The sequence below is a fragment of the Corythoichthys intestinalis genome, chromosome 3, assembly GCF_030265065.1.
Source record: "Corythoichthys intestinalis isolate RoL2023-P3 chromosome 3, ASM3026506v1, whole genome shotgun sequence".
NCBI classification, from domain to species: domain Eukaryota; kingdom Metazoa; phylum Chordata; class Actinopteri; order Syngnathiformes; family Syngnathidae; genus Corythoichthys; species Corythoichthys intestinalis.
In genome coordinates, this window is record NC_080397.1 from 25,247,215 (window position 1) to 25,267,896 (window position 20,682).

The 20,682-nt window shown below is 39.1% G+C and overlaps 1 protein-coding gene across 2 annotated transcripts; it reads left to right on the plus strand.

Moving 5' to 3' along the window:
- The first annotated feature begins 1,222 nt into the window (after window positions 1–1,222).
- Window positions 1,223–18,687, plus strand: slc2a8 (solute carrier family 2 member 8). Of its 2 annotated transcripts, none has more exons than XM_057832922.1 (10): window positions 1,223–1,506; window positions 8,374–8,536; window positions 10,020–10,226; window positions 10,455–10,554; window positions 10,694–10,905; window positions 12,779–12,928; window positions 12,987–13,095; window positions 13,232–13,363; window positions 13,551–13,696; window positions 17,966–18,684. In XM_057832922.1, the coding sequence occupies exons 3-10, from the start codon at window positions 10,101–10,103 to the stop codon at window positions 18,110–18,112; spliced, it is 1,122 nt and encodes a 373-aa protein (XP_057688905.1). In that variant the 5' UTR covers window positions 1,223–1,506; window positions 8,374–8,536; window positions 10,020–10,100; the 3' UTR covers window positions 18,113–18,684. The 2 variants fall into 2 exon arrangements, with proteins under 2 accessions (XP_057688905.1, XP_057688904.1); XM_057832921.1 differs by lacking the exon at window positions 1,223–1,506 and adding an exon at window positions 3,807–4,175 and having other exon boundaries at window positions 17,966–18,687.
- The last annotated feature ends 1,995 nt before the right edge of the window (window positions 18,688–20,682 follow it).

Consider the following 20,682-nt stretch of genomic DNA (forward strand, 5'->3'; position numbering starts at 1 on the left):
TATAGGTAATTTTGTGTAATTTTGTCTTACCAAATGCTGTATGGATAGAATTGACCCTACCATTACTGTATTATGTGAATTATTTTTGTTATGTTAAGACTTACATTTACCTTTTTTCATTTGCTGAATGTGCCGGTCCATTTTTTCCCCTCAAATGCACATTTGATTGGCTGATGACTTGCATTTATTTAAAATGTATTTATTTATTTTCTACATTATTTATTTTAAAATATTTTTATTTGCAGCTTATGCACATATTTTTTCAGATAATCGTACATTAATCATAGTCGAGGTAAAAAGTAAGCTTGAGAATGATAAACCGATACGACCGGATATCCGGTTTTACAGGTGAGAGATACAGCTGTATCGATAGTAAAGTTACCATTCGACAGTAATTAGCCATTAAATATTCAATGAACCGATAGTAGAGATAGAATTCGGCTATCGCGAGCACAAGAATTGGCTTCTAATGGCTAGTTCAATGCATTGCTTAATATGATAATAATTTAGCGTTTACCTCACATGCTGCGCTTGTGTTACTTAGATTGTGACCGCCATCGTGGTTGCCTCAACTTCCCATTCATTTCGGCAGAACCGCTAGTAGTCGTCGTCATTCCCCGATCATCACGGGCGTGTCATAACAACGTGAGAGCTAACAAAACCATTGTAACGCACGCTTTCTTCACAGCCCAAAACGAAACTAGTAGTGGCAATGAAGCAACATGCTAAAACAATGGACAGTTTGCGCACCACGCCAGCGACGTGCAGCGATTGTTTTTCAACGCACCCCGGAAAACAAAAGTCTGACTTTGAAGTGACGAAGGCAGACAGATCTGTTCGCATGGGACAAAGCTAGTGTGAAGTGTGAAGGGCTACAGAGATCGTGAGTTTTTAACGCTGAAAAATAACCCACTACAATGGTGGAAAGGGCGGCATATTGTTTCCACGAAACGCAGTCTACTTAAACATGAATATGTGGATCAGTTGATCTTCCTCAAGAAAAATCTGCCCATCAAAAAAGATATAGACAGTGATGAGGAATAAAAAATGTGTGTTGAGAGAAATGTTTTGTATTCATAAATGTGTCCTCAGTTGATGTTGAAATAATGTTCCTATTGCTTGTTATTATTGACATATTAACTTTTCGCCACAAGATGGCAGGATGGGACTTAATTGTCTAAAGTGCTACTTTTATTACTTCTTCTTGTTTGACTTTGATGACTTTGATTTGTGGGATTGCCTGTGAAGACAGCAATGAGAGAGGATGTATCCGCATGTCAGTGGAAATTAAACACGCCAAGCTTTGGCTAAAAGACAACTTATTCTCCGTCAATTCTTCCTACGAATGCAACGTTGAGCTGCAACCACCTCAACAGGTTGTGGGCCCAGGAGTCATTCGAAGGTAAAGTCAGTTTCCAACGTGTAGAAGGTCGCGAAGGACAGCGTGCTCACGGACTGCTGATTAGCGGAAAAAGCTAACAAGCAACATGGATCCACGAGGAACAAGTAGGTTGACTCGACTGGCATTTGACAGAGATGAAGCTAAATATGAACTCTGGGAAACTAAAATGTTGGGACATTTTCATCTAATCGGGCTAAAGGACACAGTGCTGGTAGGACCAACCACAGAAGCCAAGAGAGAAAATGATGAAATGAAAAATGCGGACGCGTATGCTGAAATGATACAACTTCTTGATGATAAAAGCCTCTCGTTAATAATGAGAGATGCGCCAAATGACGGAAGAAAATCTCTGAAAATATTGAGAGAATATTATGCTGGGAAGGGAAAACCCAGGATTATAAATTTGTACACCATGCTAACATCTCTTCAAAAGGGAACCGAAGAAAGCATAGTGAACTACATAATAAGAGCTGAGACCACCATCACAGCATTGCGAAATGCAGGTGAAACATTGCGAGATGGTCTACTTATCGCAATGGTCTTGAAGGGGCTGCCAGAAAGTTAAAAGCCATTTACAATTCATGTGGCGCATACCGATGAGAACATGACATTTGCAGAATTCAAAACCAAACTCCGAAGTTTTGAAGAAACGGAAAAATTAAATGCAGCAGAATCAAGCGACAGAGTGATGAAGACTTGCTTAAGCAAGAACTTCAAAGCAAACCACAAAGGAAAACGCTTGTGACCGGATCAAAGACGACACAGAGTTGGTGTGCTTCAAAAGTGGGATCAAAGGCCACCGTGAAAAATCATGTCGACAAAAGACATGGTGTAGTCGGTACAAAACGGACACTCACAAAGACGCCACTTGCAGACGGAAGGAAAAACCGGACGGTCGAACACAATGCATCGGCATAAACAGCTCAAAACACCCCTAATTCTCCCCTCACTAGAAGGAATTATATTGATGCAGACAGGCGCTGCCCCCCTAGTGGCCGGTGGCACTCTCTTCACTTGTCGTGACGTCACGCACACAATCTGCCAGATCTCGGGCGCCGGTGTGGGTTTATTATCCTCTTCCCCTCACTATCCACTCGCTCTTGCTATATAAGCTATATAATTGGCCGAGGAAATGCTGTCCCATGAAATGCCTGTTTAAAAATGTTCCCGTTGTTGCTTCTTGCGTTCGCTTAAAAGTGCCCATTTAAAAAGGAAAAGCGATGGATGATACTCCACGCAGAGCGTATTTTTAACAAATGTTAAAGTTGTATAAACATATAGCGAGAATAAAGAACGTCACTGACAAGCGCAGGCCCCCGCGAGTGGATATTGAGGGGAATAGGATAGTGCACCTACACCTGTCGTTTTAGCTTGACAATGAGCCAAATTTCTCTCATTTTCTTGTGTGTAATTACACGAAGTGGCATGATATGAATACAAAAGGCATGCGTTCATGGATAAATGATGGAATATTAAAATTTTCCCAGGGCACTACATACCCTTTAAGGCAAGGATCCTAGCGACTTTTTGTGTTTCCTGTTCTGATTTGGCATATCACTTATTTTATGTAGATCAGTGAGGCTATTGCCGGAGTCATATTTTTTTCACAATTTCAAGGGAATCTTACTGAGAACAGCCAAATTGGTTGCTAGAAAACAAAATTTCTGTTCAATTTGAGGCATGGGACTTGCGTGTCTGTTGGAGGTTTAATTTTCAAACTATCCAGGGGGCACTTAATAGTGTTTAGGTCGGTTACTCAAAAAAAGTAATACTGTATATTACACAATACATATTACTCTTGAGAGATAGTAATGCTTTGCCTTACTTTATTGCTCCTGGGAGAAAGTAATTAGTTACATTACCAGATATTTTTCCCTAATTAAAACAACACATTTATTTCAACCAATATAAACAGTAAAATTATTGTAAAAAATAAAATAAAAAATGCAAAAGTACTGACAAAACTTCACAAGAGACACAGGTTGAAGTATAAAAAAAACACAAGTCCTCCCACAATGTATGTGTAAGTTGTTGAACACATTTTGATATAATAACCATTGAATAAAAGCTGGACTTCTGAACTTTTGTGTCATATGTGTCTTTTTACTTGAAACCCAAATGTAAAACAAAGGCATATGCGTGTATCTACTCCGAAAAGCATGAATCACGTGACAAACTCATTGCATCGCGCAGTCCCAACGTTGGTAACGGAAGTCTTTTGATGACTAGAAAAATAAAACTCTATACTGCTATAAAAGAGTTGAAAAGACCCTAATACGTTCATTTCCTTTCTATTTTATGGCATATAATGTCAAGTTTACTTAAAATTACAAAATATGCAGAAGAAAGCTAATTTTGGTCGTTTGTTTTGGGCTGATTTGTTTTCCTTTGAAAAACCAAAGCAGAAATGGGACACAGTTCGACGATCAGCTGACTGGAATGTTGACAAAGTAAGTTTGAGCCCGGAAGAGCACCCTTTAAAGATTGACAATCGCCGAAATGGTCCACACACGCGAGTCTTCATACTTGCTAATAGTACGATTTAATTAATTACAAATAAAAATACTTAATCATTGATTGCACTTAAGACGATTAAACGTTCGTGCTTACGCTGCACAAGCGGAACATCACTGGACGTGGATTTTGCGGGAAGGTTTGGGAAATTGGGATAAATCGCAATGGACATCCAGCAGGAGCGCAAGAGGCTGCTGGATACTGACGGTCGAGATGATGATCCTAGTGGTCTCATATCAGAGCAGGACGCTTATCTCAGGTAAGCGAATTGTAAGGCGTATGTTTACATACACATTTTCGTTTTAATTTTATTTTTTTTTTAAAACTAGAGGCATGGCAAACTTATTTGTATAGCCAAATTCATCACAAGGTCATTCAAAGTGCTTTACAATACATCACATAATAATCCCAAAACACAAAATAAAATGTTACATCAAAATCACATTAAATCATCAAGACAGCAAAGCAAGTGAAACAGTCAAAAGAAATTAAACCAAAAAAAAAAAAAAAATACACTCTGGTAGACAATAGTGTTGTAAGCCCTGATTTAAAGGCGCTAACGTTTTTTTTTTTTTTTCTTCTTCTTCTTCTGAAAACACGTTAAAGTATATCATACAATAATGTAATTTGATTTCTTTTAATGTTTTTTACCAGATACATTTGGTAAAGGAATACTGTACAGAGTACTACCAAATAAAATGTGTTTTGAGATTCCAATAAAACTATTTTTAAAAAAAGAGAGAGAGAGAGATGAGATAATAATATTAATAGATCATTAGAACATAACCAAATGCAGTTATGAATCTGATCTTTTTGTATTTAATTCTCAATATTATGTGTATTTATACATATATATCTTTCTTTTATTGTATAATATATTTAGTGTCCTTCACTGGATGAATAAGATATTTAATGTGTGTGTGTGTAGTGTATTAATTATGTTTGTATTTTTTTAGTAAATGCAATAAGAATCGCAATTAATTTTGACCCAAAAAACATAATACATTACTAATAATTTAAAGCAAAACTATGAAATTTCAAAATACAAATTCAAACGCTCTAAACAACAACACAAAAACATTTTGAAGCAAAATGGCAGCCTATATTTGGGTTTTTATGCGTGGTTAAATAATATGCTTGATGACATTTTATCCATTAAAATTAATATGATTTAATGGAGACATAAGTAAAGTCATTTTTACCTTAATAATTGGGAAATACTGTAAGCATAGAAAATGCAGTTTCCCGGGGTATTTGTTGTCCTTATTTAGTACCAATAGATACAAAGCTGCTCATATATTTTTACTTTAAAAACGAAGTAACTTTAAAGCCAAGTTTAGACAGTACGTTGGACGTGGCTTTGGATAAATCCAACGACTGTTGATTCACGTGCAAATGTTTGCATTTTGAAATAAACACACATTTTTATGATTGCACGTGGCACTTGAATAGCAATGTTCATAGCTTTGGGAAATTGATGTATATATGTACGCGCTAATTTTTGCATTTTGTGATATATTTGCACTTTTTTTGGGGGGGGGGTAGCAGAACCTGTGGTAAGATCGACCCACAGTACTCAGACGAAGACATTGATTTTTAAGAGAATCACTTATTGTTCGAAGCTAAAATTTATTTTGTGTTTTGTCCATTTTGATCATTCTGGTCCTAAACAGCAAATATATATGGCGGAAAACACTCAGGTGACTTGAAGTTCCGCTCTGGGACCAGTGGCGCCTCCAGAAATTTTTCATAGGGGTGGCCAGATGGGGCCACTTAAAATCCTGGGGTGGCCAAAACTAAAAGCCATAATTTCAGGTTTTCATTATATTATTGCAGTAAAAAGGTCAGGGGAAAACTATCAGAAAGACTTAAGGACATGGCTACTGATATACTTCGGTGTATTGTGTAATATTTGATGTTACTAATGATTTAATGTGCATAGTCCGTAACTGTCCAGTCAAGATTTTGAGTTCCACAACAAAACTGTTTTATTGTGTTATGTATATATTAGGCATAAGGTGTACATTTAACTAGGGCTGTCAAACGATTAAAATTTTTAATCGAGTAACTCACAGCTTAAAAATTAATTAATCGAAATTCATCGCAATTCAAACCATCTCTAAAATATGCCATATTTTTCTGTAAATTATTGTTAAAATGGAAAGATAAGACAAGACAGATATATACATTCAACATACTGTACATAAGTACTGTATTTGTTTATTATAACAATAAATCCACAAGATGGCATTAACATTATTAACATTCTTTCTGTGAAAGGGATCCACGGATAGAAAGACTTGTAATTCTTAAAGGATAAATGTGAGTTTGTATATTGTGACTAAATATTGCCATCTAGTGTATTTGTTGAGTTTTCAGTAAATGATACTGTAGCGACTTAACTGTTCTGCCCAAATGCATGATGGGAAGTGGTGCAACCATGACTGTGTGTGGTGGCTGCAAATGCTATATCTTCTCTGCTTTTGGATACACTACAGGGTGTTAAGAAAAAGATCAACTCCTGTCATTCTTCCCCACGTCGCTTCCCACAATAATTATAGTTGCTGTGGGAGAGATGACAAAGCTTTTGGCAATTAGAAGCAAGGCCCCAATGAATGCTTTTATCTACTCCACTCACTTGACACTGCCTCTTATCTCTGTATAGAAGTAAAACGGCGCCATTGTAGGCTGTTTGCGGCAATGCGTGAATGAGTCATACTGCAAATGCATTAATTGTGATAAATATTTTCATGTGATTAATTAAAAAAAAATAATTACCACCCGTTAATGCGATAAATTTGACAGCCTTACATTTAACAAAACAAAATAAATACATTCATTTGGGATGAAATCCATAACTAACGCTACAACAATCTAACAATATACTGGCAAGCGGGGTGGCCAGTGGGGTGGCCAACCAATTTATAGGGGTGGCCGTGGCCACCCCTGGCCACGCCCTGGTGGCGCCATTGTCTGGGACCCCCAATTTAGCCAACTTTCAAAATTGTCCGATATGCATGTGTGATACATCATTGGAAAGCTTAAAATCTCAATTTTCTGGGGGAAGAAAATTTTTGAGCAGGAGGGCATTTAAAAATTTTTATTTTTTTTTTAAACAGCAAAACCCTATCTGGAGGTGAGACCACGCGAGAACAGAATTACAGACGCCATGACTTTAACGAGATATTATCGCGTACTTACTTTGTTTCGATACAAAAACTCCATGTAGCATATATCACTGAGTGTCAAGACACAGCTGTGAATGGCCACAGCTGTATTTTGGGGGGATTTTATGGGTGAAACATGGTAATATTACAAGGGTCGCGATGCAGAGATCACAGACATCAAGGAGTGGTCGAGATTTTCTTTTTCATAGATTTACCCTTTTAAATTTTTTTTTTTTCAACTTTTTTTGTTTGGATCAATTATTTATCATCTAACATATCTGAGAAAATGTGACAGTAACAAAAAAAATACAATTAAGTGATAGTTATGAGGTAGATATTCGTGACTTTTTTACAGACGCCATTTTTTTCATTGTGACATAATTTGTTTAAAAGCTTAAAATATGTGAGTGAATAATTTTTTTAAAGTCATTTTTAAAAAAAAAACGAAATATGAGACATCAATGAATGATTCTCAGCTAAAAACAACACATTTTGAATAATAAATATAATTAATTACCTTCGTTTTATGACTGGGTTAAAACAAAAGCGGTTGCGCGACGTCTGTAAACGGGGGGTTTTCAGGGTAAAACGGACAAATTAAAAGTAGTTCTGGGCTTAAGGTGCAATGAATCTGCTATGGCAGCATATAAAAATATTGTTCTATCAAACACAACAGTTGTTTTATCTTAATTCAGCAGTTTCTTTTAAAGAGGAGTGCAAGAGCAGAAACTGCTTTTTCAGTCTTGTCTGTGTTTTCCGCCATATATAAATATATATCATTGATAAACCCACTGTCCTCATGTGCAGACATCGTTTATTACAAAAACTGCTTCATGTACAAAAACCAAGTTTCATTATGAAGCTCAGGAGGTCATATTATTCTCAAATAGCAAAGAGAAATGAAAATTGCATTTGGAAAAAATAAAAGCTTGCGTGTCAGGAGGATAATGATAGATTATTTGTGAAGCGGCCAAAAATAAAACGAGGCCAAGTTTTTCTTTCTAAAAAAAAAAAAAAAACAATGGGAAAAATTTGCTTCTGTTGATAAGAACTAGTGATAAAATGAATTAAATAATAACTAAAAGTTGTCAAAACTGAAGTAAACTGATATAGGAAATTGGAGAATAAGCATGAAAAGTTGGCAGTTTGTGTGATGTTTTCAAATGTGCTTCCCTGAATGATTTAATTGAGGGCCCCCATGACTGCCTTAATGCAATCAAGCAACGTTATCCTGTTTACCGCTAATCATTAACATGCTCCTCTGTTACCCTCCTCTTCCTTCCTGTGCAGCAAAGTCAGCAACAGCAAGTTGTACCTGGCCACTTTGGCGTCCGTGCTGGGGCCCTTGAGTTTCGGTTTCGTGCTGGGCTACAGCTCGCCCGCTATCCCGGAGCTGGCAGGGAGCACGGACCCCCGACTGCGGCTGAACCCGGTGCAGGCGTCCTGGTTTGGGGTAAGAGAGGAAAGAAGGGACTACGTTTACATCTAAAGGCCTAAATGGTGCCATGGGCAAACAGTGGCGCGTGCCTCCAGGGATGGAATGATACATTTCAAATGACGATGCAATGCACCTCGATTTGCCAGGGTCACGAAACAATAGGTCACGATACGGTATCAAAACATGTTTTTTAAAAAATGTGTAATTAAAACTTGTTTATTTTTGCTTCAGTTGCATATAGCGAAACACAAAGCCTATCAGTCATCTCACATTTTGTTGATTTGGGCTGTTTAAGATAATATACTTTAAAAGCTAATGCAATACCCCCCACTCCAAAAAAAAAAAAAAAAAGAATCTGTTTAAAGTTCTAAATGAAAATGAATAACAAATTACCCTTATCGTACTTGTTGCATTTTGTTCATACAGTAACACAAGCACATTAATATAATTTTCTCATAATTCTCAACACTGTTGACCTCTTGAGCTTTAAGACCACTTTATAGTGCCAAAGAGCAAATGAGCCACCACGAAGCTTTGAACTAATTGGCTGCAAGGCTTCATTGCTTCAAGATGCTTCATTTGGCCATCAGTGCTCCCTTGGGAGAGACAACCTCACCTTCCACCTGCTGTTAACACTGTTGTCGTCCAACATGCCTCATGCCTCCCAGCATGCATAGCAGTACTACAGATTATAATATCATTTAAATTTCATGATCTGTGCGAATTATTTCTTTCAGTACTGTTATGCTATTCAGTTTATTGTTATGGGATAATTTTAATGTTTTTTTAAACCGTGAGTTTGAATGACGTTGCGTAACGAATGAGTTTAAAGCAGTAATCAGGAATTTTTCCTCCCTAGCTCATAACTGCCACAAAGGTGCTGGTGGCTACTCGTGGTAAAATTGATGGGTCAGTAAATCTACTTTGTGCCTAGGGTGACGAACCAACCCGCCTGTGCCAGGAGCCTGCCCCTGATTGTAGTAGAAGAAAAAACTACTGACTTATGCCAACAAAACAATGCTCTTCCATTTCGACATTAAGCATTGGCGTTATTTTGTGTATTTTCCCATTTTATCACCATCAAGTCTTTCAACCATTTTTTAAATCTTTTAATATCTTCAGCAACAGAATCAGACCAGTTAAGTCTTGCTTCCACCCTGTCTTCCACTCACTGTTCTTCTACTAGCTTCCAGGACGTCACAGACATGCATGGTAAAGGTTTCTCCTGAAATACTGAAATGAGGTGTTTTCATACGCGTCGATCAGATTACCAAACGACATAAACCCACCCTCTCGTTCGGAATAGAATCTTGATCGGAATGGGTTGAATGTGGTTAGAATATTCCCAATAGGGTTTGTAGATGAAGCATTTTTATTCCGATCAGGCTTTAAATCCCAATAAAAGTGTCCAAGTAAACGTAGCCACCGTCTGATTTGCTAGCTCTTGTGAAAGAACAATTATGCTTTGCTTTCCACGGTGACGCTGCCTTCTCTTCAGTCGGTAGTGACGCTGGGGGCGGCGGCAGGGGGGCTGCTTACCGGCTGGATAGTGGACAAGGCCGGCAGGAAGCTGACGCTCATGTTCTGCTCGCTGCCTTTCGTCTTTGGCTTCACCGTCATCATCGCCGCCCAAGACGTGTGGATGCTGTACGCCGGACGCGTGCTCACGGGCCTCGCTAGCGGAGGCGCATCACTCGTTGTTCCGGTTGGACACATTTATGTCTTGCTCCCCGATTTCTTGTCTCTTTGCTCCTTGCTGTATCTCTGGTTGTTACCTTGTTTCCTGTCGCCTTGCCCTGCTTTGCAATTTCCCTCACTCCTTATTTCCACTTTTGTGGAAATACTTCCCTTTCTCCATGATATGCCCCTTTTCATGAGAACTTTGGTGTAGTTTCCTTTCAAATGATGTCCATCTTGTGTTTTTCTCCGGCAGCTCTACATCTCAGAGATGGCTCACGAGCGTGTGCGAGGAATGCTGGGCTCATGCGTGCAGTTGATGGTGGTGCTCGGCATCATGGGAGTCTACCTGGCTGGTATGTGCTTTAGGGTTGGCAAATTTACTGAGACGTGCGTGCGTGCATGTTATTATGCACCGTTTCAATGAGTTCAGCAGTGAGTCAGCCAGTCATTGTGTTGTGGTGTGTGTTGTGGTGTCGATGTGGCCACCTTCAGGTCTGTTTATGGACTGGCGCTGGCTAGCAGTGTGCGCAGCCGTGCCACCCACGCTGCTGATTGCCTTCATGTGCTTCATGCCGGAGACGCCGCGCTTCCTGCTTTCGCAGGGCAAGCGACGTGAGGCGGAGGAGGCATTGCGCTTTCTGCGGGGGCCTCACGCGGCGGTGGAGTGGGAGTGTGTCCGCATAGAGGATGCCTGCAACCAACAGGCAGGTTGGCCGTCCAATAGTGGATCCAGACAGCCACAATTGCTAAGGCTAATGCACACAATACGCATGTGCAAATACTACTCAGAAAATAAGAATAATCCAGTCTTCCTCATGTCTTAACTCTTTTGAGCCAACCCTGGACTGACTTCTATAAGGCTCAGGACCCTTTTGCAAGTGTTATGATGAATTGCCTGATAAAACCTGACCCTTTAATAAGCTGAAAATCTTAATCAGCAAAGATACACCAAGGAACTGCTTGGGTTATGTCCATTTAGGTTTTATGGCTCAATAAAAAATAAGTCTCTCCCAGTTTTTATTTGGCAGCGATAGACCTCAGAAAACCGGGAATAAGATCGTTTCCATGACATTGGAGGAAATATGTTTTCTCCACTAGAGGGCACTAATGCTCTTTGAAGAAGTGATGTTTCATTTCTGAAAATTTTTCTAGTCAGAATTTGATTATTTTCGTGTATTTTTATGGCCCAATACAGTATTGTTCCTGTAATAGGTTATAGTCAGGGGTGCACATAATTTTTTGCCCAGGTTCTCAGAGGAGGACCTGGAGATCTTGGTCCTCATTGAGCTTGAGAGCCAACCCGCCTGATGCGATAAATTTATGACAAGCTTTACTTAGAGCCAATTAACTTTAATTAATTATATTAACAATTAATGCTTGATTAACATCAACTGGCACAACAAAATTGCCATTACTTTGAAATGTAAAGAAATAAAAAGCACCAATTCAAAATAAAGGGCATTATGCGGCTCCCACATTAACTCCAAGCCTTTTTAAAAGTGGGATGTCCTCCTCATAAGACCTTATTGAACGTGCATGTTTAGCTTTGTAAAATGCGAGCAAAAACACGTTTGTCAGTGCATGTCGCTGTTCATTACCTTTATTCCGCCACTTGTCCATAGGGCGAGCGGGGTCCTGTTTGACATCGATAGTTTGCTTAATTGCCACATGCTCTCTGTTTTTTTCGTGCTTTTCAAAGTTTGGATGGCTGAAATTCTTTGACCCTACATGAAATGCGCTGCTCTTATCGGCGACATTGGGATTCTCACAGCACATTATGTACCGCATTTCCGTGCGAGCATCAATTGCTTCTAGCCATGGTACCTCCTACTTTTCAGCAAAAGTCCTTTTTTTCGGTAGCTCCGGTGACGTCTCTGTCGTCTGTCTGTCTTTTGACGGGGGTGGGGGAACACGGAAGTAATTACTCAGTGTGGCCTGCCTCTTTGACATTTTGAGAAGTTATTTTCTCGTGTCCGCTGCAAATATGGTGGTCAGCCATCGGTGCGCAATAGCGTATGGAAGTCGTTGAGGGCCAGCGCGTTTGTCTACGTCCGGTACGCATGCGCGCATGCGGACCACTTATGTGCACCCCTGGTTATAGTACAGTATAATAATAACAATTCATATAGATGACTTTGTGCTGGGAGAAAAATATATATAGTAATATTTAAAAAAAATAATAATAATAATAAAAAAAAGACATAGTAGGCAGTTACTCATTGCTTGAGTATTCATTTCTCCGAAGACTTTTTTACTTGTACTTGAATACATTTTTTGGATAACTACTTTTACTTGAGTAATATTGTATTGAAGTAGCGCTATTCTTACTTGAGCGGATGTTTTGGCTACTCTACCCACCTTTGGCATTCACACACTATTATACTCACACCCAGTTACCCAATAACATGCAAATGCACACATAAAACACACATTTAAGTTCCCGAATATATACACACTCAAAAGTTAGTCAAATATCACTTAAAGAGCAACCACAGTTTCAACAAACTGGTGCACATAAATACAACTAGAACAGATGAAAATGTAAAATGTAAATTATGTCTACTCTGGCGCCGACAGGGTTCCAGCTTTCATGTGTCTGACCTGAAGGATGCCGGCGTGTATAAGCCGCTAGTCATCGGCGTTCTGTTGATGGTCTTCCAGCAGATGTCAGGCATCAATGCCGTCATGTTCTACGCACAGAACATCTTTGAGGAGGCACATTTCAAGGTAAGTTGAGCTGAGCTGAGCTGTCAAGAATATCGTGTTGATTTCGGGTTTACTTTAGGAGAGCGACCTGGCCTCGGTGATGGTCGGTGCAGTTCAGGTGTTCTTTACTGGTGTGGCAGCGCTCATCATGGACAAGGCGGGAAGAAAAGTGCTGCTCGTCATTTCAGGTGAGCTCAGCACACAATGAAATTGTCACATGAGTTGTTGGATGCCAAGGTCTCAAGTCACGTGACTTGACTAGTCTCAGAATCAAGTGGCCTACTTGTGACTTCCCCCTTCCTGTGTTACTGTGTTTATTTCTAGGCATGGCCATGGTGATTAGCACGGCAGCGTTTGGGCTATATTTCTACATGATGTCCAGGAGTTCCTCGCCGGAGGAGCATCATGCCAGCATGGCCTGGTTGGCCCTCTCCAGCATGGTCGTCTTCATCACTGGTCAGCTGCTAAGTCCACGCAGCACTTATTTTACATGACACAGACACTCTCCTAGCTAGTTAGTTCAGATGACCCACAGACAGGGTATTCAGTAGTTACAGCTGCGCATAGTAAGTTTTCTCTAAGTACACTAAGCTATAAAGAACTAACTACTGTGTGTTTCTGTTTTCTGTGTGTGCACGTGTAGGCTTCGCCTTGGGCTGGGGCCCCATCCCATGGTTGGTGATGTCTGAAATCTTCCCTGTAAAAGTTCGCGGATTTGCTAGCGCTGTCTGTGTGCTGACTAATTGGGGCATGGCCTTCATCGTCACCAAGAACTTCCAGGATATGATGGTTAGCAACACAACACAACAACATCATTAAATGCACAAATATAGTTAGTCAGTTGGTTTTTAGGCTTTTTTTCCCCACACCAGTTAGGGTTTTCGGTAAATAGGCAGAAAGTTTACCACCGAAAAGTGTGAAGAACCTTAGTCCTCTTGTGATGACGTAATCAAACCAAAGCCAGCTAACACTACTGGCTCACAGTCATCATGTCCGCGGTTTGGAAGTATTTTGAGGTATTAAAGAAACATAGTAATTTTGAAAATAATGAATGAAATGAAAATAAAATAAATTTGCTTCATCGCTGCTACACGCTCGTTCTGAAATTGCTTTCCATTGATGTCCCGTGTCACATTAAGGGTAGCACATTTGAGCCCATGAGTAACTAGTTTGGAATTTAATCAAGCGAACAGTATACAATAGGTAGTATTTAAAGACCAAATGTGAAGTAATTTCATAACATGCTAAATAGGGTCGCAATTAAAGTAATTAAACATTGTCCAACAAATAAAGCATGAAAAAATAATTTATATGTTGTATATTTGACAAAATAATCGCGTTTCCGAAGTTCGAGCCTGAAAGGGGACGAACCCGGAAGTGATACGTCACACAGAGAACAGCGATGGCAGTGCTCCATACAGCCGCCATACAAAGCCCTTCAAACAATGATTCAAACAGCGATATAAGCAATAGATCAAGCGCAAGGGAGGAGATCCAAGTTTTTGAAGAGTTGGAGGAAGAAGAGGAGGTTGGAATTTTATGTTGGAACTAACATGTATTAGTCAGACGCTAATCAGGATGCAAATAATGTGCCTGGACTACCTTACATGGAATGGAGACAAGACCCATCAAGATGGTAAGATATAGGCTGTTATTATTTTCATGATTTGAAGATGCAGGCATTTGCACATAATTTCATGTTTTTGTCTATCTGATGACATCGTTTAAACAAAATAATAATCAGATTTCATGTTCATTTTGGCAGATCCGGCAGCTCTCGTGCATATCAAATAATAATATAAAAACGTTGGGGGGAAAGAAGGAGATGAGTCGTTGATGGCTTTCTCCACTTTATTGTGGCAACATTAAGAAAACAAAATAATAGCGGACTGCCGCCACATTCGACTGCAAAGTTTTGCTTCTCGCTCATCATCTCCCCCTCGCCTCCTACTACTCACAGCTCTCCAGTCCCAGCGTCTCTTAAACAGATCGTGCATAGTGTCTTGTTATGAGCTTTTTGTTGACAAAGGTTTCGAACACACGACGTGCTGACAACTTTATTTCTTTATTAACACATGGAGCTAACAGTACGAACACAGCTTGGGGCTCTCGGCAGGCTGTGCGGAGCGATAGATAGAGCCTGTGCCTCTCTATCACACTCCCGCGTCACGTGACCAAAACAAGAGTAACGTTGCGTGCACTTCAGGGTACCTCAAAAAACATTATATCAGAATATTACACGCAGTTACGACATTACAGTATAAAATGAAATAATAATGTTGCACTGAGAAGCTGGACCAACAAATCACACTCCTGACATTTGAAAAAAAAAAAAATACTTGAAATTTGCGGCATCTTGGGAGCAAGCAGCCAGGATCAAACGGTATTTCAACATGCCAAAAAGACTGTTGCATTTACTGTCTTTTTCAAAAAGAAGGAAGATGATTCAAAACGAGTCAGAAAAGCACAGAGAAAAGAAAAAAAGGAAAGTCCCACAGCATGGCAAGTGGGCATTTGCGTTTTGTTTTCAACACCATTTTCTGCTTAATATAATGTCCGTAACTGGGTGCGGGCCCGTGAAGGGGCCATCGGACAGCAGAGTGGTGACGTAGCGGGAAGTGAGGAGAAGAGTGCGGCGTGAGAGCGAAGTTGGCGGTCGCATGTTGCAGCAGTCTGCTGTTATTTTTGTTATTTGTTATTTAACTGTTGCCACAATAAAGTGAAGGAAGCCATCATCCACTCCTCTCCTTTCTATTTCCCAATTTGGGCTATTACAATATGTTCCGGGACCTGTCCACATGCCGTCATCCCTGCGCTGTCTTATTTACTTTGCGTTCCGGCACCTTATGATTTACAAATTAAGCACTGTTCCACAACAGTTGGCAGCTCTGCTTTGACAAAGTCATCAGTCATCTATCCAAAAATCACACTTACTTTTTTGAAAATCCTTGATCATAAGCAGACCGGTTGAGGAAGCAGGCATCTTCGAAGTCCTTGTAGCAGAGAACACGACTCGATGATGGCGTGAAATTCATTCACTTAGTGCGAACAAAAGATGTCCATTTACGTGCCCTGCTATCCTTCAGCCACTCATACAACTTTTCTTTAAATTGAGAACATTACATCGCCACACGCCGCCGTGGCATCTTACCGAGAAGCAATGCAACAATACTGTGTGTATGGCGGACTTCCCTCGCAGTTCTCGATGTGACCTCAATTCCGAAGATTTCCGAAGATTGTCGTAGAAAAGCATTTTCGTTGTCAAGGGCGTTGTTATGGGTTAAACAAAGAATCTGGAAGGGTTGCATAAAAAAAATAACGAAAATATGCTTATAATTGTTTAGCCATTGATATTATTCAAAAACATGGTTGGCCAACCTTATTTCAATTTGGCCTTTAAATGCATACATGTTCATTTTCTGTGGTTTAGTACAATCAGTTTATAGCACGACCACTTCCACTTTTGTCACTTTTTTCCGTGACCTCCACACCCCCTCTGCCAGATGCCGTTTAATCCGTCTCAGAGCGACTTCGCTCGGCTTGGTCGCAGCTAGAACTCAGCCCACTGGCCTGGCTCTCGATCGATTCCACTTGTTGCACAAGAAAACACAAAGACCTATTTTTAGAGGTTCTTTGGGAGTGACCAGGATGGATAGAATCATGAATTAACATATCAGAAGAGACAGCACATGTTAGAGGATTTGGAGATAGTCAGAGAGGCTAGACTGAGATGGTTTGGGCATGTCCAGAGGAGAGATAGTGAGTATATTGGCAAAAGGATGCTGAATTTCCATATGCCTGGCAGTAGGACTAGACGACGACCAAAGAGGAGGTTTATGGATGTAGTTAAAGAGGACATGGAGGTATTCGGTCAGAAAGCCGTGGATGTAGAGGACAGGGTTAGATAGAGACAACTGATTCGCTGTGGAGGTCCCTGAAGAGAAAAGCCAAAAGGAAAAGGAAAAGAAGAAGCCAAAGACATTTTGGCAAAAAGGACCAATCATTTGCTGCGTCATTTTTTTCATTTTTGGGGTGTCTTTGATCCATGGGGTGATCATTTTCATATCTATCAAATTATGTGGCATCATTTTGTCACTAATACATTGCCTAATTATCATCGGGAAAGATTTTTATGATCATTTATAACCTTGTTTAGATCTGATGTGTTTTTGAAGTGTTCCTCAAAAATTTTTTGAGCATAGATACACATATGTACTGTATATGCATGTATAATTACATTTTTGTTCAGACCAAGAAATGTATTATCACTGCCATCACAGTGTGCTACAATCGGGGCCCATTATGGGCTTCGACCACTCACAATATAAAAGCATTCAATTATGCCACATATTGTACACTGAATTGGCAATAGCACAGCACATTTCCTCAGTTATATTTACTTCAGTAAGTTTTTGGAGAAAAATGTACTTCTAAAAGTAGTTTCACCATGCAATACTTTTTACTTTTACTTCAGTATACAGTGGTATCTCGACAGCCAATCGCTTCAACACATGATCTCTTCGACATCCGAAGTAAAATTTGACTCGCCATTTGTTTCTACATCCAACGACATGCTCCAAATATGACGATCTATGACAGTGCCGCAGTTTCTTCTTTTTCCCACAAGACGGACGCATGGCAGATTTTCTTGTGAGAGAAATCAACACAGGTTCCAAAAATGTTAGTGTTAGTCTTTTAAAAAAAAAAAAATAGACATTGTAAAGAGTACTCAAAATGTTACTTATTGTTTGAGTATTCTTTTCACGAATACTTTTTTAGTTTGGCTACCCTACCCACGTCTGATTGTACATCATCTAGATCAGTTCACCATCAATAGTCAATACTGACAATATTTCCGGTACTGTTTGTGAAGGCCCTGGCCATTCTGACCAGACAGAAATTACAACATAGATGTACTACTGGAAACCGGAGCCAAGAGAAAACGCTAGGGAATGTAGAAGAGAGTCTTGGAAATAAATTCCTTTATTATCATGCTCACAACTGAGGGGAAAAATGCCTGTGAGTCATTTTGTAATGGGCTCTCCTGGTCTCTTTCAGACTCTCCTCACCAGAGCAGGAACCTTCTGGCTTTTCTCTTGCATGTGCCTCCTCAGCGTGGTCTTCACCATCACCGTTGTGCCCGAAACAAAGGGCCGGACACTGGAGCAGATCGAAGCCAACTTCCGAGGAACAGCGGGACCATGACGATTACCAGGAATGTCATTAAAAAAGACATTCTCATGTTCTCCATCGCAGCAACGGTACGAGGAAGAACTGGTGTCACTCTTTGTCAATCAATTTACGATCACCAGTGTGGGGGGAAATGGATGGGTCACTTTCTCCTGATTTGTTCTGAAAGGAAGTTGAAATGTTGTCTACAACTCAGGTAGGTTTTCTTAAAACTAACGAATACCAACCGTCATAGAAGTTATACTTTATGTTTCGTTAAGATCAAAATGTGATGAACACTGACAGCAACTGGTGGATTTCTAAACGATCTAGCACAGGGGTGGTTTAAATTGTGCCGAAGGCAAAAGTTTGCTCACCCATGATCTAGATCCGGTTTTATTAATTAAACACATTGCAACACATCAATGCATTTCTTGATTTCATTGTCTTGGTTTATGAAGATTTGTGCATTGTCATTTAAGTGCAACAGGATGAAAATGAAGTTGAAATTTGACTTGTGTTTGACATGTTAATTACTTTTTTTTGTGAATTATTAATTGAAAATAAAGTCATTTATTTACAAACTACAGACATCTTTCAAAAAAGTTTATTTGCCATTAAAAATATAGACATAAATCCAGAATTTGGGATATTTTGACTAAGAAATTCTTGAAAAATTAGCTTTCACTTTCTGGTTTTCTGCTTCGTATTAATCGATAATAGATAATAAACTATATTTGACACTTGGTTTGCTCAGTTTGCAGATTAATAAAGGACTCATAAGACTGCAATTCATTAATCAGCCCTGACACACATACACACACAATAAAATCAGGATTTGAGGATTAATACATTTACATCCCTTGAACATACCTGTCAAATTTTATTCAGAACCATCCACAAATAATAGTGGAATTGATTAGAAAATATACTGTAGTGTACAAACCACAAACAACAATAACATGGGCCTCGATTTTACAGGACTTCACCCTGGAATAACAAGCAGAAATGTGCTACTTCATGCTGTGACTCCTAACCAAGTAGCCCTAATAGAGAACTTTCCTGAGCGAAAATTGGGCGCCGCCATCTTTTGACATTTTCAGTTGGACTTCTGGCTTAGACAGAACACCATGAATTGCAGTTGAAGTAGACAAGTTTTAAACTGCCAAATCAAACCAGTGTGAACCCACGGAATTTCCAAAAATGGATTCAGCACGACGTAGATGAGACTGAGATTTTCTGTGCTGTGCTTGATTGTGTGAACTCCTGGAAGCACCTATATAAATATATATATATATATATATATATATATATATATGTTAGGGCTGTCAAACGATTAAAATTTTTAATCGAGTTAATTACAGCTTAAAAATTATTTAATCGTAATTAATCGCAATAATCGCAATTCAAACCATCTATAAAATATGCCATATTTTTCTGTAAATTATTGTTGGAATGGAAAGATAAGACACAAGATGGATATATACATTCAACATAAGGTACATAAGGACTATTTGTTTATTATAACAATAAATCAACAAGATGGCATTAACATTATTAACATTCTGTTAAAGCGATCCATGGATAGAAAGACTTGTAGTTCTTAATAGAAAAATGTTAGTACAAGTTAGAGAAATTTTATATTAAAACCCCTCTTAATGTTTTCGTTTTAATAAAATTTGTAAAATTTTCAATCAAAAAATAAACTAGTAGCCCGCCATTGTTGATGTCAATAATTACTTACTCAATGCTCATGGATGCCTATAAAATCAGTCGCACCCAAGCGCCAGCAGAGGGCGGCAAAACTCCATAAAACACAACAAGTGAGCGTTTCAATGTGTACTGTCATTTAAAACTCCGAGCGGGGCATCTGCGTTAATTGCGTCAAATATTTTAACGTGATTAATTTAAAAAATTAATTAACGCCCCTTAATGCGATAATTTTGACAGCCCTAACATATATATATATATATATATATATATATATATATATGTGGAAGTGGAGTGTTTTGAACAGAGTCCAGCTTCAAAGGGCCAGTGTGGATCTTACCTCGCCTTGAATGGTAACTACAGGCAGATTAAGCATTTGGCACACAGCTTTAACCCTAAACGATCCACCTTAAAAGATTGCATGTGTGTTCTGATCACTTTGTCGATCGTTTGTGGACAAAATTCTAACAATCTGTGCAGCCTGTGTTAACATGGGGTGTAGATTGATACGCCGGCCACTTGAGTGATCAAAATGAGGCGAAATTACAAATATTACAGTTGTCGAATGCAGAACGACTGACACTGATTTTGTTGTTACAAGGAAATACTATAAGGTAATTTTCATCTTTTTAGGTCATATGTATGGTATTATGTACATATAAACAGAAATAGTATGTCATTCTTTTTTATTGCAGATATTGATTGCAATAAAACCTTTGGACATTATTCAATTTCTTGTTTTATTTAAAACAGTTGATGCATGTTGATGCAAAACAGGTCAATAAATCACAATTTATAAAATTATTAGAAAAATATTAACGAAGGAGTATAAATCAAGCCTTCCATCATCAACGTAGAATGCACGTAGTCTCTAAGGGTGTAACGGTACATGTATT